The 15916-nt window shown below is 39.6% G+C and overlaps 1 protein-coding gene across 2 annotated transcripts; it reads right to left on the reverse strand.

Annotated features, from left to right (window-relative positions):
• On the reverse strand, window positions 1–9052 carry hdr (hematopoietic death receptor). 2 transcript variants are annotated; one of them, XM_051422082.1, is made up of 10 exons: window positions 8920–9052; window positions 6692–6845; window positions 6388–6516; window positions 6139–6250; window positions 5867–5958; window positions 5498–5602; window positions 3523–3563; window positions 3288–3374; window positions 1867–1903; window positions 1–1695 (listed from the first exon to the last, which is right to left on the reverse strand). In XM_051422082.1, the coding sequence occupies exons 1-10, from the start codon at window positions 8941–8943 to the stop codon at window positions 1406–1408; spliced, it is 1071 nt and encodes a 356-aa protein (XP_051278042.1). In that variant the 5' UTR covers window positions 8944–9052; the 3' UTR covers window positions 1–1405. The 2 variants fall into 2 exon arrangements, with proteins under 2 accessions (XP_051278042.1, XP_051278041.1); XM_051422081.1 differs by having other exon boundaries at window positions 3117–3374.
• Between the last annotated feature and the right edge of the window lie 6864 nt (window positions 9053–15916).

Consider the following 15916-nt stretch of genomic DNA (forward strand, 5'->3'; position numbering starts at 1 on the left):
TTAGCGTGAAGAGTTTATTTCTCTCTTAAATACATTCAAGTTGACACACTTATTTCCTGAGGCCTTTTGTTTCCTCAGAAACTCAAATTCTGATTTGCATATTTCAAAGCCTATCAAGTTGTAAATACTCTGTTAAAAACCCTTGGATAGGTCAGTAAAAATCAGTTACTAAATGTGAAAAAAGTATCTGAATGAAACAATAGGCTGACAAACTCAACAGGACCTAGGAGTGAGACACAAATGGAAATGAAACATAAAAGAAGACATTTTGTAACATTGCCATTAACCTCAAGGTAGACAAGGCACTTTGGAGCCTTCTTTGGTTTTATAAAACCTCCAAGATTGACAGAGGTGTAACAATAGAATTTCATTCATTCATTTCGATCAGGTGATTTCATCAAGTAAACAGGCAAACTGAACCATGATCAACTGTAGAACAACTATACAATACAGTCAGGTAGAGAACATACTATTTAAATAAAATACAATGTGACTGTTCTCCACCATATTAACTTAAATACTTGCAGTAAAGCATTGATCTATAGGCATTTTGCTTGGTCAATCAGTGCAGCTATTAAGACATTCATTTCCAGGGGAAAATCTGAATAAATAAAAACATATGTGAAAGAACACAACTGTCAGTAAGATTTGATGAACATCAGAGATCTGAAACAATCAACCTGTCTCAGCCTGTGAGCTCATTTTTTTTATCGAGTAAAAAGGCAGTCTTGGCACATGCGGAATACAAGACAGCAAACACTTTCTGTAATTAAATACTTCACTATCAACACTCCATGAGGAGCTGAAGGAAAATAAATTACTTTAAGACAGACAAAAACATGTGAATTGAAGCTGTCTGTGTCTGTGCAAGGTCAAGCAGGCATGTAATTAAGCCAGGTTTGACGACACACGACCCTACATTTCCCCATCAGAGCCGACGGTACAGTGAGATGCTCGCACTGAAGCAGGAGCAGCAGCTTCAGTAAAATATGCACTTTGTAAACGTACAAGTGAGGGGTTTTATTTTCTCACTGACCACTATGGGTGCTAGCCTTGTGCACTGCTACCCCAAATAGTCTTGACAAAGCAGAAGCACCAAGGACCTCAAACAGCACCCATGCTTTCTCTTTTATGAGATTGGTATCCTTATGAGGTGCGAATGCGACCATCATTGGATGATGCAAAAGATGACTCCATTAAGGACCTGACACCTTAAGTGTTATTCATGAGACTAATGACAGTACCCCATTATGATATATAGCAAAGGACCACTATGGGCTACTGCCTTGTGCCATTCTAGCCCAAGCAGTAATCCAATACTGCTTGGGCGTGCATAGGCTTTCAAGAACCTCACATTACGTGGTATTGTTGGAACTATAGGTTTTCAGAGGGGGTTCACCTCTCATTACTCCTCGCAGAGGTAATGACCATAGTGAATAGCATTCTCCTTGATAATCTCTGCTGTTCGCCTTTGATTCAGTTCAAGTAATACTTTCAGCAGGTCATTTAAGCTGGCTCCTTTGCCCTCTTTCTCCACCCAAATATTCAGCAATTCGTGGACCCTGTCGTCATAGAGGAGTTGTTCTTTGCTCTTGATCACATTGTCGTTAATGCCAAGGTTACGGAAGAACCTCTTGTGGTAGCTGACGTCTATTTCCTCAAAAAAAGTAAAGCATTTCCTCAGAGATTCTTCACCTGCAAACAAAGATAAAGACCTTGGTCACCATTGTAGTCATTATTATGAACATTTCAAACATGTACATAAGTAAGTACACCAGACTGAGGCTGAGGCGGTCCATGTGGATCTCAGTAACATAAGGATGGCTCTAACATTTGAGAGAAGGAATGAATATAAAAACACTTTACCATTGACAGGAACAAGCCTGGGGAAAGGCTCATCTTCCTGTATGACATAGGAGACAAAACAAGCATTAATATCCAAAAACGTCTGTTGAAATTCTTCATGATTCATAAACTGTAACTCCTCTCTTATTCAGTTACTTGGCATGTCTAAAAATACCACGCACACTTGCTCGTCAGGCTCCAGTGAACTGAATTAAGAAATCCTTTGTTTGCCAAAGAGATTTCTAATAATTCAATGTTGTATTTCAGGTTTGAATGGAAAGAAAACAGACTGATCAGGTATGTCTCTTCATGTTAATCTTTAACTAACAGGTACAACAAGGAACATGTGACTCATCAACTTCTGCTTCCAACATCAACTCTGAACAACACAATTTACAGTGAGCCGGCAACTGTGTCACAACACAGATAAAGATACCACATAAGACAAATTTCCCAATACACTAATGACTCACTCTGGTTGATCAACAACTATAACCACTGTTACAGCGGACAGTGGAAAGTTGAATTTTAATTGTAGTTACATTTATATTTATAGAGCGCTGAAGGGATGACGTTTTCTTGTAAGTCAACCCAGAAATTAAATGACACTTTGCCAGTGCAATTTAGATTTTAGATTCCGATTAGTGGACAACCCACTCTACCTCTGAGCCACAGCTGCCTCAGTTTAATGTCACCAACAACCTCTGTAGTCTCATTTAGCCACTTGTTAGCAACCCCCTTTTTTAAGACACATAAAAGCTTTAAAATTCACAGGTGGGGTATTACTGATGTATTTTATGTCGTAGAACTAAACATGAAAATCTCCTAAGCTTGTGTTAACCACAGAATTTATTTCAGCCATCTAACCAAAAACCCATCAGCTCTGAGACTCTTTTTTCCAGTTTGTATGAGTCATTCCCGCTGCACTGTATTATGATAGCAATAATAAATTGTGTGCCATTTTGTAGAAATAGTAGTCTTTTTGATATAAAAGTTGTTGTTACATCCTCATGTTAAATGACAATGCATTTGTGATGTTTTCACAAGGCAGCAGTATTGAAGAGTTGTCATGCACTTTGTCAAGTAGGAATCAAAGTGGGGAAACTGGAGGAGGAGTACAGTCAGGACCAGTGAAACCAGTCAGCTGAGGACATCTGCCTTTAAAACAGCAAAGCGTTAGAAACTAACAATAGAGTAAGCAGGTGAGAAGGAAAGAAGCAAGGATGGAAGCAAAGATTGAAGCAGGGGTGGAAATGAGCTGTTGCTCTCACCCTCCGGTTGGACTGTCGGGGGACCATGGGGCAGGCTCGGGGGGGAGATGCGGGGACGGCATAGACGGGCAGGCCGGTTAGACTGTGCTGGGAGTTACTGGATGAGCTGCTGAGGCTTTCACACAGCATTTTGTGCTCATCCTCCACATGAGCGGAGGATTTGGCTCTCACCAGTTGCCGGGATAGGATCAGACTTGAGCTCAGCTGTCGGGGTTCTCCGTTCCTCCCTTCCTCAGTGGGATAGTTGTCACTGTAATGCTGGAGAGGATGGGGGACATGTTCAAACAAGTCCTTTTGAAGAGAGACTCATCCTATTCCTCCTATTCATCTTTATTCTTTGAATAAAATATAGCCATAAAACCTGAAATCTTCCAATCAGCTTATTCTACTATTATTATTGACTCACCGTTCCCGCTTTCAGCCCGCCAGGTAGATCGCTCTGAGAATCTGCAGAAGTATGTGAGGACAGGATTATGCAACTTTAAGAAATTCCCCAAATTTTCTCAAGTAGCTATTTGGCTCACCTGGGTGTGACTTGAATTTACGTTAAAGCGTAAACCGGTGAATACCAACGGGCTGCTGCTCTCTTTTTGTGTTCTAACATTCATTGCAGCAGCTCAGAGCAGGGCATCAGACTGATCCAGTACCAGTTTGTGCTGGATTTGGTGGAGTTTACCCACAGCATGCTTAACGGTAGATAATGGAGCAGTACTTTACTGCACTTGCCAAGAACTGAAACAGTCCAGTTTCAATTTTGGTTGACAACAACATACACCCTTATAGGAAGTGGTTTAATATGTTTCTTATGTGAGCCTACCTGATATTTGCCTTTATCCTACTACACTATATTTCAACATAGTCAGCAGGAAGTGTTAGCACATCCTCTGCAATAGCACCTGTTGCTGTATGATCACCAGCTAAGGGCAATCAACGTCATACCTGCCATCTGCAGTCCAGTTCAGCAGGTTTCCTTACCCACACTGCTACAGAAACATGTGGTATGATGGCAAGGCTGAGTGGAGCACAGCCCATGTATGTCAAAGACAAAGCCAGCTGCATCATCACTGTTGACTTTTCATCATCACCCATTCTGTACACTGCTTCTGTGTTCTACACCCTGTACCTCGCCGGTATGATCAGTCTAAACTGTGGTTATTGAAGGGCACACTTTTGAAAGGGAAAACCTCTGAAAGGTTGTTCATTGTTGTGTTTTAACTAAACCATGCTAGCACTGTTAGCATGGCGCATGTTTAATAGCTTAGTCCATGGGTGTCAAATGTAAATGGGAAGCCAGAGCCAGAGGTGTATGTCCACATTCAACAACCAAATTTGGCTATGTTATGTCTCTGGAAGCACATGCTACATAAAACATGCCAACTGATTGTACTGATGTATTGCAGAGTAATTCACAGCACTGAAGCAGATTAAGGCCTGTCAAAGCAGTAACAAGTACCGTAGGTGTTTATCACTACAGATATGAAACCAAACAATAAGAAACGTTTGAGAATAGTGTTCAAGCACCTTCTTAAAAAGTGATCTTAACATGTGCATAGTTTCTAAACTCTAATTGGAACCATTTAGAGCTGAATAAATTGGCTGATTAATCAGTCATAATTTGTGTTTAAGTCATTTCTCAAGTTAAAATGCCAAATGTTCCCCAGTTCCAGCTTCTCAATTGTGAATATTTGCTTCTTTTATTATAGGTTTTGGACTTTTGCTTGGGGAAAAAAAGCAATTTCATGACATCACCTTGGGAGTTATTCAATTGCAATGGGGTTTTTATTTTCTTTCTATTTTCTGACATTTTAGAGACTACACGATTAACCAGGAAAATAACTGATCAATTAAAAGACAATGAAAATAATCATTAGTTGTAGCCCTAGAGCTACCTTACTTAACCCCCATGTGCAATCCAGTTTTGGTTGGTAAGAATCAGACGAGGCATCATGATACAGGGGAAATGTTTGACTGTGTCCTGAAGTTTCTTTGTGGTTCCAACTGAACAGCTTTTATTGATGAATGTATCAGTACCCAGAAAGATGGACTGGTACTTTGCAGTGTAGAGAATCTGCACTTGGGATAGAATACTAGATTGTTATAATTAAAGATCAGAAGACACTGATCACATTTGTGTTGTGTTTACTTTTCAGAAATCTAATCCTTTGCAAAGTCTCAGTTTCTTATTGTTCTGTTCATTGTAACCCGATTGTGGCAAAATATGTTTTTATAAGCTAAAATGTTTAGTAACCATGAACAACACTTTCTTCTCATACTTCCAAAACATGGAAATGTAAGATTAGGATATGAAATATTTCCCAGAAGTAAGTTTTTGTACACTTTAAAATATACTGCGTTGTGTTTGTTTTTCTCTTTCCACCTACCTGTTGCTCTACGACGTCTCCGCTTGAACCAGAAAAATCCAATTACAATTACACCAACCACAGCAACAGCAAACAGTGTTAATGGCACAATCATCGAGGCCTTTGCTGATAAAAAAAAGAAGAAAACTGTATTAAGATAATTGACAACCATATAGTGGTAACAATGTAGTCATAACTAGAAACCATTTACAGTCTGAGTGAATCCCCCATTGAGCCATTAATGCCATAAATGTCACACTTTGTTTCTTTTCTGGTGTTGGAGCTTCACATATATGTAACGTTATGCTTTGCATGTCGCAGCGATGACGGGCGTCTTTATAACGTTCGAGGAGCTTTTCAGGTGGCATTAGCTTCCACTGAGTCGTGTACCTGAAGCATAGTCAGATGTGGATGAGATTTTCTTGCACTCTGTGTTGGTAGTAGAGGTGCAGTTCCTCACAATCTCTTCATCTTTTCCACACCTAGTTTGAAGGCAGGCAAAAAGATACATTTAAAGCATGAAGGAATTAAAATGATTTAGGCTGACTTAAGAACATACTCCAATTGTGAAATGAGTGAAATAAAAAGGATTACTCTCCCGTCACTCGCTTTAAACGGACCATGTGTCAGGTGTGTTGTCCATTTGCTTTGCAAACACTCACCTGGAACATTTCTTGCACACCTCACATGCTTCGTCAGGAGCACAAAATCTTCCCGATTTGCACTGACACTCAGTATCTTGAGTGTGCGTACATGCCCTTACAATTTCCTGATCTGGAAAAACAACAGACACACACAAAAAAGCCTTGTTAAGTCTGAGTTTATGCTCGGAACACTTTGAAAAGGTTGAATATAGATTTTTCTTCCACAGTCATTCTAATCAATAGCGTGAAGCCGTCAAGCAGAATTACCTGAGCGACACTGTGTGCACTTAAAACACTGCTTCAGACCGTTGGTGTGCTCAGTGTATGTTCCATCATCGCATTCCTCACACGTCCCTTGCTCTCCTGCTCTGGTGCAGGGCGATATCATACGTGTACCTAACACACACAAAAACAACAACTTAGCTTTCAGCTGAACCTGTCAGTCTTGCTAAATAATAACCAATCACAATCACAACCTGCTTCATATCTCTGCTGATTGATTTCTGATTCCAGCTGCTGACAGAACTTAAGTCTCAGAGGACTAAATCAAGTGTGGCTGCATGTGGCTTACCAGCTGGACAATTTAAGCAGCAGATGTTGCCATTGACGTACTCCAGGTTGTCTCTGCAGCGGGCGTATCGCAGTGTTCTGCTGCCTCCCAAGTCACGGCCAGACCGCGGAAGCGCCCCCGTGAGTTGGAAAAGACAGATCGATAGCGAAAAAACCTTTGGAAAAACAGATGATTGCAGTCAAAACTAATTTCTTGTTTGTTTTATTGTTTTAGATCAGTTGACTCCTAAATGTATCCTCTGGTAAGTTAAATGGGCAATTGATGATCTGTTTTATAGACAATAATAAATAATAAAAGAGCTGACATTTTATGAACGATATATTCCTTATAAAGAAAAATAGTGGCAAACTAATCGAAAAAATAACTGTTGACAGAGCTGTAAGTTTTGAAAACAAAAAATGACATTCTCTGCTTTTGCCATCTCAAATGTGTCTTTCTCTGTTAGTAACTGAATATCTTTAAATTGTGTGTTTCAATCATTCATATTTGTATATCTGAGCCTACTCCTCTGATGGCAGTCTAAAGTCCTTTGTAAACATCAGTTCAGCAGGAAATGACTTGTTTACCAAGGAATACTTCAAACATAAAGAAGAAAATATGAGTCATTTTCTGGAAAAGGTTCCTTGTATTAGAAAAATATTTAATATGACGCAACACTTCATAAGACTGTGGCCGACCAATGAAATGCTCTTCTTATCAGGCCACTAGCTGATAAACAAGATGAAAGCTGGGCAGGTGGATGGGAGTGGAGAGGGGGCTTTCCTTTAAACAGTCCATCTTCTCAACACATTGTGAAATCCACTGAAGTGATGCAAGAATCCAGTCTTAATCTTACAGTCCTACAGGAACTGATACACAATCACATCAGGTACACACAATGAGGGTGTGTCCAATAGCTACAGTGTATACCTGGCCAGGTTGAGGAAATAACCAAATAAGGCAAACAGGAATAGCCCGGATTTCTGCCCACACCCACTAGCACATTCTCCTTACTGCCCTACTTTGCTAATAGATCACATGCAGGGGCATCTCCCTGGCAAGCAGGCACATGTGCACAATAAACACACAGCTCATCTGCTGTGGGCTGGCTGCCACACTGCAGCACTCTGCTTTGTTACATTGAAACATAGTGCTTTAAACATTACCGACAATTAAAGAAAAATGTCCGTTAAAAATCATCTGGCATAACGGGAAAGAAGTCATATAAACCTCCATTCAAAACTATTAAAGGCAACCTTGTTTCACGACGCTGAAATACCCAATACATTTCAACTAAAATATAAAGACATTATATGAATCTTTAGTCGCCAGTCTTTAAATCGGCTAATATATAATCTACAAAACGGCACTTCATTTTGATAAAATTCCAACTTTTGGGGTTGTTACTGTCGCTTCCGCTCGCCCAGTAGGACAGGAGAGATACCTGCTGGATTACCAAGGTAATCAGATGTAAAAGCTTACATTTTAACCGAGTAAAACCATTTGGCGGATTGCCACCTCGCCGTATTGAAGGGGGAATAGTAGTAATTATTAAAATATAGTTTGCCCCCGAATTATGGATGTGTACCTGTGACAGTTTCTAAGAGCATTTCTAATTGACACATTCTTAAATGGAGATTGGTTCAGCACAGCACAACACCCGGTTTAGAGTTTGAGCATAATTTAGGTTTTATTAGGTTAAATGTTCTTTTATTTCATGTTAACTGTTAATTAACCCCTAACAGTCAACTACAAAAACTTTGGAGCAGTTCACAGTGTTTAAGGGGGAATGAATGAACAAGTTACTTTCTGGAGCGGACGAGGAATTTGGCACCCGGGCTCGGACAGCGTGAGAGCGGCTGACAGATAAATGTGACATTCTGCACAGAGGCTTCTGTAGACACACACTAGCCAACCGGGAAACCCCTCAGTCTAACCCAACTTAATGTCCCCCAGTAGGAAAAACGTGCTGTTAAAATAAAGAATTGAATAGAAAATGTGTGCCACGCTCGACACTTCAGCCCACACAACAGAAAGTAACTTTGAACTTCTGATACACTTTGCTGCCAGAACAAACAGCGACTGAGAGTTTACCAACAGAACGTTAGTTAATGATGGAAGTCGGATTTAACACAACCGTTTATGTTTCTCACTTTCAGGAAATGCTATCCTCACTGGAGCCAAAGTCTTTTAATAACCAACTTCCAGCTGGGCCAAGAGTCAAAGTAAACTTCTGAAAGACACTTTACCTGATATAGTTGGAACTTTGTCATTTTTTAGAGATGGTAAAATCCACACAGTTGACTCATTGAAAAACGCTCGTGCTCCCACTCCAAATCCAGCCGCAGGTGTGACGGCTCGAGGTTGTTGACGTAGGATTTCTGACTGTGGGCGGGGGCACTCGCTGTGGCCCCGCCCACAGTCATTGGACCAACACGGTAAACATACAACAAACAATATTCAGCTCAGGAAGGATTCTGAATCCCACCTGAGTTTAAAGTACAGGTGTATTATCAGAAAAAAGGAGCCTACTTTCTTTATTCTTTATTCTTGGATACCCATCATCATGGACGCCACCAAGGTAGCAGCTACTGTACACATACCACTATAAAAGTCCATACAAAGACACTCAAAATCAATAAAAACAACAACATAGAACCAACTTGTTCCACATTGTGACTGTTCTGTACATTCCAGATCTACACACTGCATCTGTTCTCAATGTTTCTCAGCTTAGCCTGCTAGTGTGAGTATGTCTGTCTCTCACATAATTCATTTGTGAATACAGACAGTTTGGTTGTTCACTATAAGAAATATTCCAAAAGAAACTCTGTAGATTTCACGCCACCCTCTCCTATACTTTGAGCCATGAGAGACTGGCGGGCACTCTTCTCACACCCAACGGACAGGGCAGTGAAAGTCTCACAGCTTTATTCTGAGCCAGTTGGAGCTTGGACAGACCCGACCAGACTGCTGAGCAATAATCAGGGTGAGATAGAACCAGTGCCTGTGTCACTGGCATCTCAGAGGCTGGGGTGACTTCATATTTAATGTATCAAAAATATTTCAATAGTGAGTCCTCTAAAATCCTAAAAGACAGTATTGCACACACGTTATCATCTTGTAAAAGAACATAAAAAAATGATAGACTTTGGCTCTGTATTCCATTTGGATTATCAGTATCGGTACGCTTAAATGTAAGCAGTATTATAAAGTACTGGTTAAAGTGGGGCCAATTTGAAAAAATGATGTATAAACTGTACCTGCATCTGTACAGTACCTGTAGCAGGGGTGCCACCTAGAAAGGGGAGGTCGGGGGGGGGGTCATGGCTCCCTAATGCGATTGCTGCCCTCATGAGTCACATATGAATAGGCTGCTGAGTAATGAGTACTCTATGCATAATTCTCTCTGCTATTTTACATTATACCATTTATGTAAATCAATAAATGTATTTCATCATAGTTTGAAAAAATAATTATAAATGCACAGCCTTGCATTCCTGAATTCAGTCACATCAATGACTCAATTGTAGCTATGATGAATAATAGTAATAGACATGCCTGGATATTTCAGCCAAATGCCCATAATATATATATATATATAATATAGGCATTTGGCTGAACTTTACATTTCTGCAGTATAAACCTTTAAAGGGTTTCTTACCTTCTACTGTACCACTGGCTGCCTCAGTCTCTCTTTGAATAGACCTTTTTATCACAGCAGCCATTTTGACATGAACTAGTGGGGTAAACTCAGGTGTTACCAATGACCACAGACTCAACATTGGGGGGACCAATTCTGCCCAGGGGAATAGTCCTTATTGGAAATACTACAACTAACTTCTTGCCATTCTAGAATATTTGAAAATTCACTAACACATGGAATGAACATTTTATTTACCTTCTTGATATGGAGGCCAACATGAGTCTAGGATTAGACTGTTGCAATGATACAGCCTATGCAACACATACATTCTGGTTTTCAGCCTTTTAATACATTTAAAAAGATGACCATTTCCAAACAAACTGAACGTGGGATGAAGAATACATTTATGTGGGACAATGTGGGACACCTTACCAACGCTGTGAGGTGGTCCAAGTTTTGATCTAATGTCTATGTGACAAAATAAACATTTCAATGCTGCCCCTTAGCTCGTAAAACAGAACAAACTCCCACACTAAGTAAACACAGCAAGTGTAAAAGGAAGCTCAAGTTTCACAGTTCTTATAGTTTGATATTCACCTTCCTTATTGGCTTCACCCGGTGGTTTCATAGTCTTTGTTGTAGCTGCATTTCCTTTTCTTTGTGGTACTTTCCATCATATTCTGCCTAAATCTGCATAGCTTGTGACTGTGTGGTTGTAATTTGAGGTGTAGTGTAGCACAGACGCTGACAGATTAACCTACACTTACTTGACACATGCAGTTTGACTGACATCAAACACGGCCACGTGATGACAGCCTTCCCTGCTTCTACATACTGTCAGTGCTTTCTTCACAGCCGACATACAAAACCAGATTTTAGAAAAGTGTCTGTCCTGCAGTGATTTAACTTTTGAATATTAGTCAAAATGTGGGACATTATCTGGTCACCCTAACTGTAAGAAGTGCATAGAAGGCTGTATGAACTGAGCTTATTAACGTGTGTTTAGCCACCAACATTGACAACAAAGACTGAACCAAGGGGAGCATAAGGGTTGTCTGTTCATGTAATAGAGCTCTGTATTAGACTGATAGCCTGCCTGATATCAAAACACTTGAATAAAAAAATGAGTTTCAACCTGAAACATTCAAATAACATTTTGTGCTCCAGCCTATTGATTTGAAGCAGTATTCCACTTCACTGTCACCGCAAAGTCTTCCCCTAGCTCCACTTAATTTACAAATGTAAAATATGTAAATAAAAACCTCTTCTGCTGTCCATTGTATGTCACCTTGGATATATAAAGGCACGAGTGCTTTCAGGCTGAACGAGGACGGCATCACTAGTGATGTTGTAGTGCAAAGTGAATAACAGTTCCAAGTGGTTCCACTCTGCTGTTAGGCCCGGCAGGATAATGGGGAAAACAGATTATTGTACAAAGCCTCTCATCACAAACTGCATGAAGTCAGCCATCATCACAGTTTTTAGCAAACCTCATTCTCCTTTGTGTGCCAGTTCAACATTATCTAATGAGCAGTTGTCTGCAGCACACAGATATGCAGCCCAACAGGAAGGGATGGGTTCAACTGAACACCCTGAGCTGGGATGTGGAATATGTGACGATGCAGAAGACAGACTGAAGTAAAACTCCATCTTCAGTTTCAGTCTGTCAGTTGTGGTGCTTAGCTAACTGTTCTAGACTCATGGGCAAAGATTGGACTCATAGTTGGGTGACTAATGGTTTCACAGGCTGAAAGGCAGACTTAGAAATAGAGACTGCAGGCACTCTATGAGCCTACTGTGCACTGCAGCTCAACATCTTATTCTTAATTTTGCAATACGTCACTGCATTTCTGTTTTACCAGTTTTATTTCCAGAATCATTCAGAGTCTACTGCGCAGACTCTGCACCGTTTCCCCCTGCACGCTGCTGGAACTTGTGTTTCTGACGATAAGGCCAGGGAGGAGGCTAAAACCTCTGAGCCGCTTTTTCCGAGATAAGACATGAATTTTGCATTAAGATGGACTGAACTGCTTTCTGCTCATCTGTTGCACTCGGGTCAAGATCAATTCTAATGATATGGAAAATATTATTTTTCCCTCTCTTACAGGGTCTTCTGTGGGATCATTTAGACACACAGTGCATGGAATTGTACAAACCTTATCAAAAGGGACAGAGAAAACGGCCTGTAAATAAGGCATCAAGCCTATAATGAAAGTGCATTAAGTAGCACATATGAAACTAAAAGGCCCTGTATGGTGTCAGACAGGAAATGGGCTGTAAAAGAGTTGACTCTACCCAGTGATTTGAGTCAACAGAATGCTTTGTCTGTCATGTTTTTGTCAAGACAGATTCAGTTTAAAACAATTGGAACATAACCACCTTTTAAGGTGATGTGAAACAGAAGTGTGCATCATAGTGAGTGGCATCAAACTGATGGAGGCTTATAAGAGGAAAAACAAATAAATACTCCCCTTTAAGAGTGAATCCACTGACTCTAAATCCACTGAAATACTAAAACATTTTTTTCATTAAAGGACCAGTGTTTAGGATTTAATAGCATCTGGCGGTGGAGTTGCAGATTGCAGCCAACTGAATTCTGCTTGCAGTGGCCGTGAAGAGCCCCGACAGTACCTCCTGCCAAATCAGTACCACACAAAAGGGAAACAGGATGTCTCACTCATTAGCTATTTTAATTGTGAAAACAAAAAGTGTTACGATGCATTTAAAAAAAAGTAGTAGTATCTAGATATTGCATTGATCACATATAATCTTAAATGTTTGTTGACAACAAGGCTCTTCTAATGTATTTAATTAGCAAAACTTGTAGGTGAGGGGAAACACATTTCAACAAACAGCATTAGCAAGAAAAAAAGGGAAATTATTTTATTTTTTAATGTAAAAATTCTGTTTTGTAATAACTAAGGTAACATTAATAATTTAATAATAATTTGCTAAATTAGCTAAGTGGTCTGAAGACTGTGCTTGCTGTCACTACATATGGACATATACTTTATCAGACTGCATCCAGAAGACATTTTTAAAATCAATCAATAACATTCTGAATTCAAAACATTGTAATGATGATGGAAGTAGCTAACTAGTGAGCCATGTTGTTTCCTTCTCATCTCTGCTGAGAGTTGCATGTGCGCAGTACTGATCGGGCAGAAGGTACAGATTGGTCACGGTAAGGCCCTATCTAGAGCCAGTGTTTGGTATGTCCATTCTGGGCTACTGTAGAAACATGGCAGTTCAACATGACAGCCTCTGTAGAAGAGGACCTGCAGTGTCTGTCGATAAAAAACACACTGGTAAACACATGTTTAAGCTGGCAAAGTAATGATACAATACAAGTTTGTCAGATGTGACTTTTTATTGTACTCATAATATTAATTATTAGTGCAGCCAAATCTGTAACTGTAATGAGAGGAGATCACGGCATCATGAAGAAAAGCGTGAGCTCTTAAGTTAAAGCACATAAGTATTAGCAGCATAATGTACTTAAGAGTATCAAAGTAAACATACTCATTATGAACACTGTCCCTAGAGTTATATTTTTTCAAAAATGTATATACGGATTTATTAACATGTATGTGTAAGCAGATTTTGAAACTTGTCATGAAAAATGTTGACTCTCAAATTTGAAGCTAATCTTAACAATTCAGTTCTACTTGTGGGTAGTATAATCTGTAACCAGTTGAGAAAAAATGACTGTGGGAAGCGTGTGAACTAAAGTGCTGTGACAGTGTACACACGGTGCCTCACAGCGATGTGAGGGGAAAACCATAAATGTCATAACAGTTAATTCTGGTGTTAAGTGTTTACTTTCAAGACCCATGTCTTATGGAAGCAGTGATGTATTTTTTCTCAATGAACCTGGTAAACATGCAACAGTGGAGCACTACAGCCTTTGAATAGGCAACTACCCAATGATTACTCATACACAGAGATGGTAAGAGTTCAGTTGTGGTGAATGGGAAATACCACACTTCAAACAACAAGCCACTTTCAGAGAAAATTCACCTTCTGTGAGCGGAAGAAGCTGCATTGCTGTTACGATCAGAATGGACTGTTTTTGTCTTTAACTTCACTAAACAAGAAGTCATGGTAAAAATGTTGGCACTGTAGTTCAAAACAAACAGCAAATTCATTGTTGTCTCATTTATTGTTAAAGCCACTATTGAGCTTTACAGTGTGCAAACTATACTGTGGCTTTTGGGGGGAATAATGCAACGATTTGGTGTGCAGATATTTTGATGTTGTGCTTCAGTGCTGATGGCAAGAAGAGCATGGATACTGATATCTTTATTAAAGTGAATTAGATCACCCTCATGCATGAATCATACATCAGTATTAGCCTAACTGTACAAATGGTTCATGATAATGAAGATATAGGAAAGAAATGCATGGCAAAAATAACATATTGCCCGTATTTTTGAGATCCCCCAAAATCTCACACATAATGTTTTCAGGGGAACTCGTGTCTTATTAAGAGGAGCCAAGCTCCCCCTGGCTCCCCTGTACTTCGCACTCTGGAGCATTATACTGTCAAACATATGTATAAATGTCCACACTCATAAGCACATGGCACAATCTTATAATAGACTCTATTCCTAATTAATACAACAAGTTTGGGACCCTTACTTAGAACATATTGGACCCACGTTGTCACCTCCCTTATTGCAAGGGTTTCCTAAACCGGCCTAGCCTGCCTGTGTAATTCATTATTTATTTTATTTTATTTTTTTATATACTTATTTATTTCTATGTCTGAGCTGTTTTATTCTTTGTTGTTTATGAACAATGTAATAAATATATTCGTCTATATATATGGTATGGTATATATATTCTTCAAAGCAAATGGAGGGCTGCAAGTCAGAAATATTGGCTTTATTTTAGATACTGATCCAAACTTTGAAAATGACATTACTCATATCACTCCCACAGAGTTGTTTTTATCTTCCTGTATGTCAGTCCTGATTGACTTAAATACTGCCTCAGTTGTTTCTGAGATATGATAATGTGTGAGGTTGAGTTGAATCATTTCATTCTTCTGTTACTGTGTTTAATGACCTGTATAACTCACAAAGCCACAAACCCAACTCTTTACTTTCAAGCCGTGTGTTGTTTGGTAAAGAATTATGTAATTGTTCTCACGGTTCCTCTGACTTAAAAGGACACACCCACAGTACAGTCTACATTGTACCACATTACTCACATTACTCATACCTTCAGCTAGAATAATAACCTTGAACTGTGGTATTAACAGAGAACACAATCATTTGTCTGCAGTCACACTATTAGGAAATATACCTCAAAACCACGTAGAGAGCTCAAAAATGAGGGGTGAACTGTTATTCTCCTTTAACTCTAAGTTCAACTTCAATGTGTTATTCACTTTTAATAATGTACAATAAAGGGGGAGTCGCTGATTCTGTATCAGTCTGCTTACAGGCTGTTGGACTGTCGGAGCTGCATATGTGAAATGTATAAAGCCTTTCATATCTCCAGAGGAAGCTGTGCTGATCCATTGCCTTAAGTGATGTCACTTGACAAGATCTGATGAATTGCCTCAGGTGATGTCACTTGGTGTATGGAGTTAG

This window comes from Dicentrarchus labrax, unplaced genomic scaffold (assembly GCF_905237075.1).
Source record: "Dicentrarchus labrax unplaced genomic scaffold, dlabrax2021, whole genome shotgun sequence".
Taxonomy (NCBI): domain Eukaryota; kingdom Metazoa; phylum Chordata; class Actinopteri; family Moronidae; genus Dicentrarchus; species Dicentrarchus labrax.